The sequence below is a fragment of the Haliotis rufescens genome, unplaced genomic scaffold, assembly GCF_023055435.1.
Source record: "Haliotis rufescens isolate VD_foot unplaced genomic scaffold, xgHalRufe1.0.p SCAF_17, whole genome shotgun sequence".
NCBI classification, from domain to species: Eukaryota; Metazoa; Mollusca; class Gastropoda; order Lepetellida; family Haliotidae; genus Haliotis; species Haliotis rufescens.
The window spans coordinates 31121353-31138295 of NW_025963857.1; the positions used below are offsets into that span (position 1 = coordinate 31121353).

The 16943-nt window shown below is 42.8% G+C and overlaps 1 protein-coding gene across 7 annotated transcripts; it reads left to right on the forward strand.

Moving 5' to 3' along the window:
* The first annotated feature begins 154 nt into the window (after positions 1-154).
* Positions 155-8888, forward strand: LOC124142526 (small conductance calcium-activated potassium channel protein 2-like). Of its 7 annotated transcripts, none has more exons than XM_046511049.2 (2): positions 155-323; positions 6826-8888. In XM_046511049.2, the coding sequence occupies exons 1-2, from the start codon at positions 309-311 to the stop codon at positions 8218-8220; spliced, it is 1410 nt and encodes a 469-aa protein (XP_046367005.1). In that variant the 5' UTR covers positions 155-308; the 3' UTR covers positions 8221-8888. The 7 variants fall into 7 exon arrangements, with proteins under 7 accessions (XP_046367005.1, XP_046367004.2, XP_046367010.1 ...); XM_046511048.2 differs by having other exon boundaries at positions 6830-8888; XM_046511054.2 differs by lacking the exon at positions 155-323 and adding an exon at positions 570-695 and having other exon boundaries at positions 6830-8888.
* Positions 8889-16943: the final 8055 nt, after the last annotated feature.

The following is a 16943-nucleotide window of genomic DNA, read 5'->3' on the forward strand; positions in this document are numbered from 1 at the left end:
ACTCTCCGTCCTCGGTCAGCCTCCTTGGGAGGGGGTGGTGGGCAGTCCCCCGCGGTTCGGCCCCCAGCAGCACAAGCTTGTACTTAGTGTATAATTGATCCTGACCGCAACAGCTGGTGCCCGTACAACGAGTGCCGTCACAGGCGGGCCTACATCGATGTCAAGGAATCGCCATCACTATAGCGTGGGCTGGAGTGCCGCTACGGGAACTGAAGCAACAGTTACATGGTATGGACACCATTTGACTTCCATAGCTCGGGCTTTACGTGTGAAGATCTCCAAGAGACATGGCATGGATATAAGACTTGATGTTATGCCGAAAGGTAAGTTTGTTATTTGTCTCTCATCTCCTCATCTCGCATCATTTGTGTACTCAAAGTTATTGGCTCAGCAACCTCACTTGATCAATAGATACCGTGAATAACCTAGTACTGTGAACACAAGGTGTGGTTCCTGATCCTTTGACGGTGTGAGAACTGACTTTATTACACAAACGAATAAATAGGATCGATTTTTACATTGTCCTTATTCTTAACATATACCTTTAAATGTCTTGAAAGTCGGAGTTTGGCGCCTAGCCAGCGAGTGAGTTGTATGTATTAGTAATACGTGGATGGAGCACGTTGATCGGACGTCAGACGCATGAGTTAATACAGAAACAGATTGAAATCAATTTCCAGGATGACATCGTCAAGGTAAATCGTGAACATTTAATTGTATGTTTCTAAAACCGTTGCTATCAAATCCACTGACACTGGCATGATGCCACACACTCGCTGTTAAACCGTTAGCCTTACAGGTTAACAATACCCTAGTGCCCCCTTTTTTATGAAACAAGGTGGTCAGGAATGGCTAGGCATGAACATGTATTAGGCTCTACAAATGTCATAAAAATGTTTTAGGGTCAAGGGTAAGGCTTGAAATATGCTGGATGTATTGTCTATTGATATGAAAATTACTTTCAATAACTTTCCCCCCAAACCCCAAAATCATTCAGACGTATTCTTTTACATTCCTGCTGATACCGGTCCCTATTTAGTACAATGAATACACTTCCTTTCTAAAGACGTATATCCCATTAACTGGACCAAGACACAGTGTACGCCAGAAATGATTGATTTAAACATGCCATTCTTCGAGGCCAGTTTGATTAGTACCGTTTTACGCTGCTTTGAACAGTATTAATTTATATCTCGGCCTGTCAACTTGATGTGGGCGGAAAGTCTGAAGTGTTGTAGGTCTTAAACGTTTGCCACGTTGGTGAAACCTACGAGCACGGGTAAGATACTGACAAACCTAGAAACATGAGCAAGGCGAATCTAGGATTCGAACCCACTGTCAAAGGTTTCTGGCATGCGCAGCCACTCCCAGCGCCTTGATTGGACCGACCACCCATGCCACGAGATACAACAAGAATATACACACGATATAAAATATGTGTCGTTAAGGTGCAGTATTATTATGTATAAATTGATGTTTTCGTCGATCACATTGCCACTCAGTAATCAGGAGACGGGAGACTACTCCCTCCCTGCACAGTTGTACATGTTCGTGTGCCCTTCTTGACTCCCACGTCATCTTCAAACAGCCTCTCGCGAGATGAAAATCGATATTTAAAGTAAAAGGTATATGGCTTAAACCATGCCTGTATAATAACAGTTACTTTTATATCTTCAACATCTGGCTGACAACTATCTACTCGTGTGTGTGTCCAATAGGTCCAATAATGTTTTATGGTGCTCTTGAATTTGCAACATCTCTTTAAAGAGTAACGTATCACGGAGTATATGGAAGAACCAACTGTCGCCATGCATACGTTATTATGTCTGTATGGATTCTGTTGATGAATAGTATTGGGTTGGCGGCAACTTTCTTTCCCAGCACACCATGAACTATTCTGGTATACAATATTCACAAGTTCTGTCACATAACCGAATATCAACTTGTGGTGCAAGTTGGCACTAGAAGAGGCAACGGTTGTTTAACTCTTACTTCGTGGTTCACAAAGAATCAGAACTTAACGTATATTCCAACCTCTTTCATAATGACAATCGGATATCTTTTTCACACAAATACAAGATTTTCCTTTAAATCATCATATGGACCTCAAGGGCAGTAGGCACGTTTGTCAAACGATACTGAATGTGTTCGTAAGAGAACATACAACACATTGACGGTCATTCTGCAACACAATGCAAGATTGACCTGCAAACATATATAAACCTGATTGACAGTTGGCCTTTCTGTCATGCAGGTGAAAGCTTTTCTGTGAAAACTTATAAACCTGATTGACAGTTGGCCATTTTGTCAAGCAATGCAATATTGGCTTTACAAATACATAAACCAGATTGTCAGTTGGTAATTTTGTCACATTTGTCACATTTTCCAAACTTATGAACCTGATTGACAGTTGGTAATTCTTTGTCACACAGTGCAAGCTTTCCTGTGAAAACATAAAAAAACTGGTTAATAATTGACAAATTGTTACGCAATGCAAGGTTTTCTTATAAAACATATAAACCTGATTGACAGTTGACCATTTTGTCTCACAAATTCAAAATTTTCTTTAAAACCTCGGGACCTCATTGGTATTTGTCAATTTTGTCACAGTACAATGTTTTTTTGGAAGCAGTTGATAATCGTGTTTTCCTAGGAACTGACAGTATACCATCGCACAATAGAACATACACTCTTCAAAAAAAGAAGCTCACATGTAGTACGTAGTTCATGTAAAACTGACTACACAAAAAATCCGGTATATAAGTTGGATAAATGTTATTGGAAAATGTTATCGGCCTGATATTCGACAAACGGTGCGTCAAAACGCAACCACTGTCCATTGCAATGTCTTAAACGGCATTGTTTTTACACTTGTTCAAACATGTCATGGAGGAAAACAGTAAAGTAAAATGTACGTGCAAGTTATGGCATTCGTAACTCGTGGTAGTTGCTATAAAAAGGCAAGCATTAGCTAATAATTTGTCATTCAATTGTAAACATTTTTCAAGTTCGAAAATGCCGAGACTCAGCGCTGCCGATCGGAACATCGCCATAGAACGTATCCAAAGAGGGGAATCGCTGTCTTCTGTTGCACGCCACTTCAACGTCCACCATAGCACCATTAGCCGCATTTGGGACCGAAACACACAGTTCCATTCCGCTGCAGACCGTCCGAGAACCGGCCGACGAAGAGTTACCACCCCTGCACAGGATCGCTACATTCGACTGTTCCACCTACGTCATCGCAATTCCACAGCTACGGACACTGCAGGACGCATCCCTGGTTTGAGGAGGATATTGGACCAGACTGTCAGGAATCATCTTCGCGAGGCTGGAATTCGACCCAGAAGACAAGCTATCGTCCCTGTTTTGCAACAGATCCATCGACAGCGACGCTTGCATAGGTGCCCAATCTCATTAAAATCAGATCTAAGCTCTCGCTGCCGCTAAAAAATAGATCTGAGGACATCCCATTACGGGTCACGTAGCGACTGCGAGGACTAAGATCTGATTTTAACGAGATTGGTAGGTGCCATACCTTACAGCCATGGAATTGGAGAAACTGGAGAAGAGAGTGGTTTAGCGATGAATCACGATTTCTTTTTACCGGCGAGATGGAAGACAACGTGTTTATCGTCGTCGAAATGAGCGTTTTGACCCGCATTGTGGACGTAAATTCGACAATTTCGGTGGCGGTAGTGTCATAGTGTGGGGGGGCCATATCCTTCACCAGGAGATCTAACTTCGTTGTGGTTCAGGGAAATATGACAGCAAATCGCTAAATGAATCAAATTCTTCAACCGAACCTTCTTCCAATCATTGACCTCCAGAGGGAGCTGTTTCAACAGGACAAAGCTCCACAGCACACAGCTCGTGTCATGGTAGACTGCCTTCATAATGGAACATCAACCACTTGCCCAGGCCGTCGAGATCTCCAGATCTCACTCCAATCGAACACCTCTGGAATGAACTCGATCGACGTGTACATCAACGTCAGAACACGCCGAAGACTTTCCCTCAACTGGGCAACGCGTTACAAGCATAGTGGCGCAGAATTCCGCAGGACAGAATTCGTACATTTATCCAGTCAGTGCCGAAGAGATGCAGAGCCGTGATTGCTGCCCCGGTTGGTCACACGAGATATTGAGTTCAGCGTCACCTTGTGGCCTTATGTGACATGACAATGATATTAAATCAAATATATTGACTTTATTAGGTACAATAAATTTACTAAGACTCTACCTGTGCGTTTCTTTTTTTAAAGAGTGTATATATCTAGGTGGCAATATACACGATTACCACGCGATACATCATATATAAACCTGACTGACAATTCGCCTTCTTATCACAAAATACGACATCTGTGAATCTGACAGCGTAATTCAACGTTTTCTTTAGAGCATTTACCTGATCGACAATTGGCCATAGAATTACATAGTACAACATCTATGTATATTATTATCCAGAAGACAGTCGGACATCACACAACGCAAATTATCGTTCATTATCATCGATATATAATATGGAATAAAACCCCGTACTTTATAGTCGGCGTTTTTAATCCATCAAGACATAAGCCAGACAGAGGTGACGTTGGTCGTTTCGTGAGATGTTGGTAGTCGCACTTGATGCTGCCCTCACCTTGCAACCAGCCACTTACTGGTGATATGTGTACACATAAAATATCTGGAGAGTGTGTGCTTTGCTTCAACTCGGGACTTACATCAGTAGTACTTGCACTAAAGCGATTTGCTGAAATAGGCCTGTGAATAGATGCGTCAAATTAATACAACGGGTTATGCGCTCCTTTATACCGTATATATGTTTCTTGCACTTTGCCTATAACCACGTACCCCAACACCTTCCCTTAGGCCATGTTTCTTGCACTTTGCCTATAACCACGCACCCAAACACCTTCCCTTAGACCATGTTTCTTGCACTTTGCCTTTAACCATGTACCCTTAAACCTTCCCTCAGACCATGTTTCTTGCACTTTGCCTATAACCATGTACCCCAACACACTCCCTTAGACCATGTTTCTTGCACTTTGCCTATAACCACGTACCCCAACACCTTCCCTTAGACCATGTTTCTTGCACTTTGCCTATAACCACGTACCCCAACACCTTCCCTTAGACCATGTTTCTTGCACTTTGCCTATAACCACGTACCCCAACACCTTCCCTTAGACCATGTTTCTTGCACTTTGCCTATAACCATGTACCCCAACACCTTCCCTTAGACCATGTTTCTTGCACTTTGCCTATAACCACGTACCCCAACACCTTCCCTTAGACCATGTTTCTTGCACTTTGCCTATAACCACGTACCCCAACACCTTCCCTTAGACCATGTTTCTTGCACTTTGTCTATAACCACGTACTCAACACCTTCCTTCGGACCATGTTTCTTGCACTTTGCCTATAACCATGTACCCCAACACCTTCCCTAAGACCATGTTTTTTTGCACTTTGCCTATAACCACGTACCCTTACACCTTCCCTTAGACCATGTTTCTTGCACTTTGCCTATAACCACGTACCCCAACACCTTCCCTTAGACCATGTTTCTTGCACTTTGCCTATAACCATGTACCCCAACAACTTCCCTTAGACCATGTTTCTTGCACTTTGCCTATAACCACGTACCCTAACACCTTCCCTTAGACCATGTTTTTTTGCACTTTGCCTATAACCACGTACCCTTACACCTTCCCTTAAACCATGTTTCTTGCACTTTGCCTATAACCACGTACCCCAACACCTTCCCTTAGACCATGTTTCTTGCACTTTGCCTATAACCATGTACCCCAACACCTTCCCTTAGACCATGTTTCTTGCACTTTGCCTAAAACCACGTACCCTAACACCTTCCCTTAGACCATGTTTTTTGCACTTTGCCTATAACCACGTACCCTTACACCTTCCCTTAGACCATGTTTCTTGCACTTTGCCAATAACCACGTACCCCAACACCTTCCTTTAGTCCATGCAGCTCGCCACTTTCCGTTATACCATGCACCTTGCCCATATCCGTTAGATCATAACCCCGCCACTATCCTTTAGATCATGCACCTTCGCACCTTCCAGTATATATAAATATATATATTTATATATTGCACCTTCCCTTAGACTGTGTACCCCGCAACCTTCCTTTAGATCATGTACCCGGTATCCTCCCTTAGACCGATATCATGTAATTCATTTTAGTCCTGTTTTAGCGAACTTTAACCAAGTACATTCGTCCAAGTACATCAATGCCTTTATAAACATTATTCATACACTATCACACTCACTAACGATGTAGGTTAAGTAGCAAGCACGTTCGTTCATTAAGAGGAATAATCTCCACATCGTCCTATGAACCAGCACCCTGTAATGTTGGCCGTTAGGTCACGTATATTAACGCCACCTGTCTTAACTCTTTTCCCGTCCTTACCGCCTGCCTAAAGCGCCGCCTCCTGTAGGCGCTGGCTCACACTGAATTATCTGTAGATTTATGTCCTCCACAACCTTATCCCCGGATCGTTACCTAATCATCTTATAGCTCTCCTGGCTCATTGATTCAACCATTGGTCTTGTGAGTAAGTCACCAATCACCGTGTTCTATCTCCCACCAAACCAGGCTGAACATTCGAGAGGTATACTTCGGTGATTTGGCATCCTCAACACGTCACGTGTGTTTACACATTACGTTCCTCCATAACGTAGTGTATACACAAGAGAAGTATTGACAATAGTGGTTTGGAAACAATTGTAATCATGTTTTTAAATGTATTTGATGCCCTTTGTGACAATGTGTACTGTAACGTTTTCTATTCGCCAGATAGACATGAACGATGACAGCCCTTCAACTCCCCTGGTCACAGACAAGTCCAACAGCTACAAATACATGGAAGAGAACTCGAGGTCCAGTACGACGAGTCCCCCGAGACCGGAAACAGAGAAGAAAGAGAGGAATCTGGGAACGAGGCTTGAGTTGAGGAAGAAGCTGATCCAGAGACGAAGATGGCTCGTGGATATCAAATTTGTGATGGCTATATCAGGGATCCTGTTCATGGTGATTGAAAATGAACTGTACTACTCCAATATGTACGAGAAAGGTACTGCTGTGTCTATAGTGCTAAAGTCTCTGACTTCCATCTCTACACTGGTACTGTTGGTGGCCATATGCATGTATTACCATACGGGGATGGAGATCAGGATGGTGGATGGTGGCGTGGATGACCCCCTCGTCGTCACGCCGGTATATACGTGGGTCATGTTGGTAGCTGAACTTCTTGTATGCGCCGTTCACCCATTTCCAGGAGATATAAAAGTCGGCATGGACTCTTTACACGGTATAAAAACGTCTTCCAGTATTGACGGCATTCTGTCCGTGTTAATGATGTTCCGGCTTTATATTGTCGGGAAGTTTATGGTGGTGCATAGTCGGCTTCTAACAGATCCTTCTACACAGAGTATTGGAGCTGTGAGTACGGTTAGAATAAACCCATTCTTTGTGTTTAAGTGCGCCATGAACAACCACCCAGGGTTGGTAATAACCTTTATAATGTTAACCATGTACACAGTGAGTGTCTGGGGAATGAGGACATGTGAACTGTACTATACCCAGACAACCCAGGTCGCAAGCTTTACAGAATCTATGTGGCTGTCCGCCATAACTTTCCTGACAGTTGGGTACGGAGATCTTACACCAAGCACCCACTGTGGACGTTTCATCGCTGTGGTGACCGGTCTAATGGGATTAGGCTCCACCGCATTGTTAGTGGCTGTCATTGCGCGGCGTTTGGAGCAAAGCCGATCGGAACGTTATGTTTACAATTTCTTAACAAGGATACACCTCGAGAATAAACGTAAGAACGCTGCAGCCGACGTTGTGAAGTTGATCATAAGAATCTGGATAAGAAGGCGGCATTTCAACACGGCTATATCAACTTATACTCTACTTAATTGGAAATTACGCAACGCTGTGCGCACGATGAGACTGGCTCGCGCGTCACTGGCCGAGATAGACGGCACTTCAATCAGTTTGATTGAGATCAGTCAAGTGATGACGCGGGTCAACGGCGTCGTGGACGCCATGTTGGTATCACAAAACCAAGTGTGTCGACGACTGCGACTAATAGAAAGCCAACTTGCGAAGATGCAAACCGCAATGGGAGTAGAAGGTCACGACAAGCCTACAAAGGAACTAAGACGTTCGAAAACTCAGGACTAGCACACACTATATACTGCTAGAATCTTTTGTTTAGATATCCTAGGTACAGGTAGTGATTCCCACTATGCACGTGTGTAAAGATTGTTTGAGGAGTTCGAGATTGAGGAGTTCGAGATCGAGGGAGTCTATTGTATATACCCGTTTGTCGACATGATTTGGTGGAAAGGATGTATTTATCATTCAGTACGCACTGGTCACAGTTTCCGTTGATTGTTTATTTGGACCAGGACTGAAGTTCATTTGAACGTCGTCCGCCCTCTCTTACGGCATGATTTTGACATTGTTGTAAAACAATATTTTTCAAAGGATGAGCCGAACAACGAAGACATTACGTTAGCAATTCGAAAAATTACTTTTACAAACATAATTACATTTTTTATTTGTTTGATAATGTTTTATGTGACGTACGTTGCTGCACAATAACAACAACCTAGTGATTCTACTTATACAAAACTAAATACAGTTGACATCGAGGCGAAAGACTTGCATTGTCAATTTCGCAGGGGGGCCTTAAAGTTTCGTTTTTATTTTGAAACTGTGCCCATAATTTTCCCTAATTGAATCATTGCTCTCCTGTAACAAACCCTGATGTTGCGGATCTTAACCCCCTGGTGATGTTCATGTAAGGTTATTGTTCATGTCATAAGTTATAAACAAGTTAAAGTTCATATGTCTCAGTTAATTTATACTTCTTAGACCGTTACCACCCATGAGCACGGGTATGGTGACATACCTTGGAACATAATCAAGGCAAATCGAACACACATCAAAGGTTTCTGCAATTCTGCACATAGAATTGCGGCACCTTTGACGACTGGAATATCCCCCCTCTTATAAAAAAGTCTTGTGGACAGTGTGTCATCTCTCTGACTCTTTATGCATAGATCTAAATAGGAAACAGTTTAGACGATTCACCATCTCCCCGAGGCAAGAGAGCTCGCTGACTACAAAAGTCCAGTTTCCATCCTTGCCGAACTAGGCTGGTTTTATGGAGTAACATTTTGGCTGGACTAATGAGTCTGTGCATAGTCCAATCAAAATCGCTCAACGAAATCGAAATCCGGTTAGTAAAGTGTCCTGCAGATTTCGGTCGATTGCTTGATTTGCAAAGCATGTGCACCGCCAGTCTTTTCATGTTTTTAATCAAGGTGCTCGCGTGATTTGATGCACTTCGCGAGGGAAGACGTTATCGGTCTTGATTATCGATCAGATCGTCTTGACTGGGCGCCCCCATTTTGTTTGAAGCAAATGCAAGTGATACGCGAGGTGGAATCTGATTGGTCCCCAGGAGAGGCATAGAAGGGATATAACTCGTAAGAACCAATGGTGGCGCTACGATCGAGCCCAGGAATTCCAGCCTAGTTCGGCAAGGGTGGGAACTAGACTTTTAAAGTCACTTGCCTCGGGAAGATGGTAGTTTGTCAATAATCGGTGTTGTTGGGAGAGCAGATACATTTTCATTTGAAATCATTGAAGATGACAAAGCTAATCCTATACTTCGGAGATAGCATTGCGGTCTCATGTGTCGACAACATCGACATCACCAACAACACAAGCACCATCTGCTACACCAGCAAGAATAGCAGCACAAACAGCTCCACGAACACTGTGAAAAAAGAAAACAAGATACCCCAGAGCACATGCTTCCGTATAACACAAGCAACATTACAAATAATACAGCGAAAGTAATAAACACAAGCTACTCTAATAACACAAGAAATACAAGCTACACTAATGTCACAATAATCACAAGCTACACTAATGTCACAAGAATCACAAGCTACACCAACAACACAAGAATCATAAGCCACACTAACGTCACAAGAAGCACAAGCTACACTAACAACACAAGAAACACAAGCTACACTAACAACACAAGAATCACAAGCTACACTAACAACACAAGAAACACAAGCTACACTGACAACACAAGAATCACAAGCTACACTAACAACACAAGAATCACAAGCTACACTAACAACACAAGAAACACAAGCTACACTAACAACACAAGAATCACAAGCTACACTAACAACACAAGAAACACAAGCTACACTGACAACACAAGAAACACAAGCTACACTAACAACACAAGAATCACAAGCTACACTAACAACACAAGAAACACAAGCTACACTGACAACACAAGAAACTTAAGCTACACTAACAACACAAGAATCACAAGCTTCACTAACGTCACAAGAAATACAAGCTACACTAACGTCACAAGAAACACAAGCTACACTAACGTCACAAGAAACACAAGCTACACTCACAACACAAGCTACAAAAACAACACAATAATCACAAGCTACACTAACAACACAAGAAACACAACCTACACTAACGTCACAAGAAACACAAGCTACACTAACTTCACAAGAAACACAAGCTACACTCACAACCCAAGAAACACAAGCTACACTAACTTCACAAGAATCACAAGCTACACTCACAACACAAGAATCACAAGCAAAGTTTTTTCGCGAAAAGGCGAGCGTACATCCTGCCACACCGGTGGCACCCGTAAACACATGCAAAGGCAAGTAAATTGTCCACCTGAAAAAGACACACTAACAGCACACGTATCAGCAGCAACACAAACATCCAGGGACCACAAATAATAAAAGTAAGACTAGGAAATCAAATAGGGTGAGGATTTTGTAATACAGCAGGGATGCAATTTGGCGCTAGTCGGCGAGCCGATTCAATTTGTCCAATGGTTAAGGTATCCTGACGGCTAGCAGAATGTCAGCCTTTTGATGGGGTATCCTTATATGTTGCCACTATTCGGACTAGTAAAGGTTCAGTTGCATCTATGTAAACAGAATATGTTTTCGGTCATAGCTTCGAGAAAATAATTTTCCACTCTCTGGAACTTCTTCAACTCTCTGGAAATGTCAGGAACGCTGCCAGGGAGGTAGGGTAGCCTAGTGATGAATTCGCTCGGCATTCCGAAGACCCGGGTTCGATTCCCTTATATGTATACAATGTGTGAAACTCATTTCTGGTGTTTCCCGCCGTCATATTCCTGGAATATTGCTAAAATCTGCGTAAACCAATACTCACTCACTCACTGGAAAGCTGCAGAGGCAAATGGGAGTACTTCATTTCAATTTGATAATATCATGTACCTTTCCATTTGAGAGGTACATATAGAGGGCAAAGGTTGATCATACACATAGTGTAGTAGCCAGGTTTTACCGCTTTATCTTTTTGTCCTTGTGTACAGATATAATCGTATTGCAATTACAATTTCAAAGGCAGATTTGTAGGCGACCATTATAACTGGAATGCAGCACACGTGGTAAATCGAGCAGGTGTCTTATACATAGAGAATCTCACAGAGTGTCTTTTGATATCAAATATATCAACAAGAGTTGATGAAAGTGTCGAAACAAAGCGAGATATTATTTATCATCAAACATCATTCTTCCAACTTTTTCAGTTTGTACACAGTAAAAAGCAGTGTCTTAAGTGTAAAAAGTACTGCTAACAGCTTCAGTTGCAGAGCCATTAGTGATGTCATTTGATTGTGACGTCATGGTAACCAATGACGTAACAGTGGTCTTCAAAGCATTGGGATGCAATTTCATTGCAGCGATATCTATAATGTAGATATCGCTTGATCCTACCCAAGCGATATCTCCGGTGGGAGCCAGTTTTGGATGATAAATTACATCACATCGCACAAAGTAACAAAGTTATGTTACGAGTAGGTGGCACGAAGACCAAAAGGCCCCAATACTTCTGCATTTAGATAAACATAACACTTATCAATCTGATATAAACTTTCTAATATACAGCTGGCAGTCTTTTGACAAGGAATCCGTATATCCGTTTGTAGAGTTTTTCTTTAGTTCTAAAAATGTAGTAGCCATCTAAGCTGGGCACACAACCAACGCAAAAACTAGTTTCCATGCGTTATGTCTGCACTCATACATAACGTACACACCCGGGAATAGGTTCAGCACCGGTTACTATAGGTTTCCATGTAAAATAGTCATATTCTATTTAATCGAAACCTTTGTCATTTTCTGACGAAAGCATTTGTTTATGTTTACAAAATGACATTCTCATTTTGAAATAGAGAAAGCGAAATTGATAATCTAATGACATATATATTTTGTAATTAGTAGTCATTAGACTCCTCCTTCAATTCTAATCTCTGTTTGGTTTGCATCCTATCATATGGTTCATAATATGTGACCGTTTGTGTGAACAAACAACCACACAAGGTGAGGTGAGGTGAAATGGGGTTTAACGTCGCGTCCAAGATTTTTGCACTTATATAGCGACGTGCATGCACGTGTGTGTGTGTGTGTGGCTGCTTGACTAGTCCGGACTGATGCCGATTTATAGTGCTAGCTCACTGAGATACCATGCCGCAGTTTAACATGAATACCCCACTCAGACACAGAAAACTGACTCCGAGCCGACCAGTCCTTGTTTTAGCCCCTTAATGCCGAGCGCCAGACAAGGGTAACAACAAGTACCATCTTTTAACGTCTTTTGGTATGACGCGGCCGGGGATCGAGCCCCGGACCTTCCGCTCTGCGGGCGGACGCTCAACCACTAGACCACGGAGGCGGTCAACAACCACACAAACACTGATATATGTTCAATGAAAATAAAGTGAGTGTGGTGTTTAACGTTTTTCCATGTCTATATTTCTGTGAGACGTGGTTGAATGCGTTCGTGCGTACTTGCATATGTACGGGAAACGCGTATCTGAATATGGTCGTCAAAGCTGAGCAAGTAGTCTTCAGAGCATTTTCTGATATGCATAACCTTTCCGTTAGTATTCTTGTGTAGTGTGTGAGTATGTATTTATACCGCTTTGTTTCGGGAACGAAACGTCGTGGGCAAATCGGCTTCATACATTGTACTCATGCGGGGAATCGAACCTGGGTCTTCGGCGTGGAGAGCGAACGCTTTAACAACTAGACTACCCCACCGCCCAATATCCTTGTGAAAGAAACAGCACATCCTTTAAAAACATAATATGATCACATCATGTCAAGTCAACCTGGTCCCGCTTTTATGCCTTGGTTGCAAGCTTAAGGTTGTTAAATGCGAAGACAATCGTAAGCTTCTCATTTCCACATAGGGACACGGAAAGGATGAGACTGATCTTTATACTGCAAGACGACAGTGACGCGAGATCCCCTGCAATAAACATGATCATTTCACGTTACGTTAATGTGCTTCTCAGAGGAGTGCTTGCATGAACAATCCTCCGTCTATGAGTACGTTACATAGGAACACCTTATCATAAATATACGTGAGTGAGTAAGCATGCTTTTTAGCACACTTTGGCTTTTAGCAATAGTCCAGGGGACAGCGAAAAATGAGCTTCACGTTTGGGAAATCGAACCCGGGCTTTCGGCGTGACGAGCGGACGCTTTTACTACTAGGCTACCACACCGTCCCGATAAATATATTTAAAATCTGCGATGAAATCATTTCTAGTTGAAAGTAGATGTAGGTATCATCTAAGTAGGTGATAATATTGTATAGACTGTGGCAATAATAGGCTTCCATAGCTTCAAGATAATTCCATGGGGTTTTTCAAAGTATTTATTTTCAGGACAATCGGCGTTTCAAGCAATACCATTAAAGTCAGTTCTTAGTTCTCGCTACCGCTTAACAAAGATTTAAGGACATTCAATTGCGGGTCACATCAGGGCGACCATTCATCAGAGTAATCCGAGCGTCGCTTACCAGATCAGGAAAGTGGCAGTCGGAATGTCGCCAGTTTGAAACTAGAACCGTATAGCTCGAGAAAGCTGCTTTCTGACTAGCTGATGTCGACTTCTTGTTCGTCTTTTCATTGGTCGGTCGAAATTCGGGAAAGGTCGTTCGGACGTGACCTGTAAGATCTTTGCTTTCCTGCAGCGAGAACATCTGCTTTTTTCTGAGATTGCGTTTCAAGATAATAATTGTAAAATTATATTGTAAAAACAAAATTATTTTTCATTATCTTCACACACACGCACGCACGCACGCACGCACGCACGCACGCACGCACACACACACACACACACACACACACACACACACACACACACACACACACATTGGTTACATGAGCTAAAAGAAAGACACGATAATTGCATTCCATGTAGCCGATAGAGATATTATTAAGAAGCATCTGTGGAACTGTGTCAAGCCCAAGGTACAAGGTAACAGAAACTGGTAATCGATAAGGAGAGTTTGGTAAGTCTAGCTCTATTGATCCTTTGCACAGATGTCCATAGATCTTGGATGTCCATAGATCTTGGACCCGTGAAGATCCGTTGTAGAATAGGTCTTCAGCAACCCAATACTTGCCGTAAAAGGCGACTATGCTTGTCGTAAGAGGGATTGGGTGGTCAGGCTCGCTGACTTTGTTGAAGCATGTCATCGATCCCATTTGCGTGGATCGATGCTCATGATATCAATCACTGGATTGTCTGGTCTCGATTATTTACACACCGCCGTCATATAGCTGGAATATTGCTGAGTGCGGCGTAAAACAACAAACCAACCAACAACCATAGATCTTGACTTTGGAAAGGCTCCATTTTGAGTTTGAAAATTACCGTGGCTATGGTAAGAGAAAGCCATCAGTCCGTTGCATCACGGAAATACAGCTGTCACTATTCCGTTATTTTATGGTTGAGTGAGTGAGTGAGTTTGAACTGTACATAAGATAAACCTCGGCATGTCATCGTAATGTGGGAACAGAGAAACACTCAGGTCTTTGACGCTTATCATATACAAAGCGTATATTCGGGAATAAACTTGGATTCGGACTTCTAATATTGGATCCTGTGGCATGCAGCATGTTCGACCACTGGCTCATATGTGCCCCTGATATAATGTAGTGCTGAGTCGGGGTTCTTCCATATAAGGCCATCACAGCAGGCAGCCATTATCTTCATGACGGTATTCGTGACTTTATTCCTGATGTCCCGAATAACGTAAACAGGGTCGACCTTCCAAGTTCTACTTGTTTCGTGGAAAGTATACACAAGATACACACAACCGCAGAAACAGCATTTTCTTTTAAATGAGGGGACCGCCTCCGTGGTCTTGTGGTAGAGCGTCCGCCCGGAGAGCGGAAGGTCCGGGGTTCGATCCCCGGCCGCGTCATACCAAAAGACGTTAAAAGATGGTACTTGTTGTTACCCTGTCTGGCGCTCGGCATTAAGGGGCTAATACAAGGACTGGTCGGCTCGGAGTCAGTATACTGTGTCTGAGTGGGGTATTCATGTTAAACTGCGGCATGGTATCTCAGTGAGCTAGCACTATAAATCGGCATCAGTCCGGACTAGTACAAGCAGCCACACAAACACACACACGTACATGCACGTCGCTATATAAGTGCAATAATCTTGGACGCGATGTTAACCCCATTTCACCTCACCTCACCTTTAAATGAGGGATGCGTTTTCTGATTTGGCAGTTTTCGCTTGGTAAATTAAATCCAGCAATTCTTTTAAGACAATTTCGCCAAATGGTCTGATTAAAGTGCAATAATTCGTTTTCGTATACAATCACGTTTAATGTATGAATAGTAAGCATGCTTCAAAAAGAGAAGATACACGTACAGAAGACCTGAAAATGACCTGAAAATGACTAGCCTAGCTTCAGATTAACATCGGTAACATCACCAGTTAATGTGCAAGTGACGCCGCATGTAAATATTGGCTGGACAATACGAACACGCGAAACACATCTAAGTGAATGAATGTGTGTTCGGCCCTGGTCAGTGTCATTACAGTTCTATCTCAGTAGGCAGTTAAATACACTATCGACCAAGGAGTAAGCAAACCAGTGGTTAGAAGGAGAATCGATCAGCGCCTTAAGGGTACAAACTAACTCTATTAGGTCCCGCGCCACAGTACCACTCATTGTTTAGCCTCAGATCATCTCTCGCCACACATGAGGTACTGGGACCTACTCTTAACAGACGTCCCAGCGGTCCTCCCAGGAAGCTGCAATCTGTGCCATGAAGAAAAGACCTGGTCTATGTAGGTCATCGCCGTGAATCTACAGAAGTAATTTGTACCCACGTAAACCCAGGAGGCTACATAAGGAAATTAATCAACGCCAGATTTCAGAGCAAGCAGAGCCGGCCAATACTCGTGTATTAAATAGGCGGCATAGCTATTTAAAATGAAGATAGTGTTGGTATGCAGGAGAGCGGAGTTTAGGTTCTGCAGCGATTCCTCTCATTGCGCCATCCTAAGCATTATACAGATCTTAGCCAGGCAAGAGCTCCTGAACGGGAATGCTCATAACTTACATCGTTCATGAATATCTGGATGAACACTTAAGAATCGGGGCAAATCTGGCAGTTATGACCTTCGATGGTTTGGAATGAGAAGTTTACGCCACATCAAGCGATGTGAGGGAAACGGCGATCTCATTAAAATCGGATCTATTACTCAGATACGATACCTCTCCACGTGAATATCCGAGGACACATCGATGGAAGGTCGACCAGGGAACCCTAGGCTAACTTTGACCGCCGAATCTAAATCAAAAGTGTGTGGGTTCTTGAACCAATCACATGTCAGCTTCATAACACTTTTCGGCTTCATTTCTTTACCATCTCGATTCGGTAACTTCTATCACAGCAAAAGAAAACCCACACAGGACACAAATATACTCTTGATAGTATACCCTATTGGGTGTAGATGATATGGTGCTCAGGAACGACTGGGTGTTTAAAT

Bases quoted from the DNA above. Each gene is read 5' to 3' on its own strand.
- LOC124142526 (XM_046511048.2), top strand. From the start codon at position 158: ATGTCAAGGAATCGCCATCACTATAGCGTGGGCTGGAGTGCCGCTACG. The intron at 324-6,829 runs GTAAGTTTGTTA...TTCGCCAGATAG, and splicing joins ACTTGATGTTATGCCGAAAG to ACATGAACGATGACAGCCCT.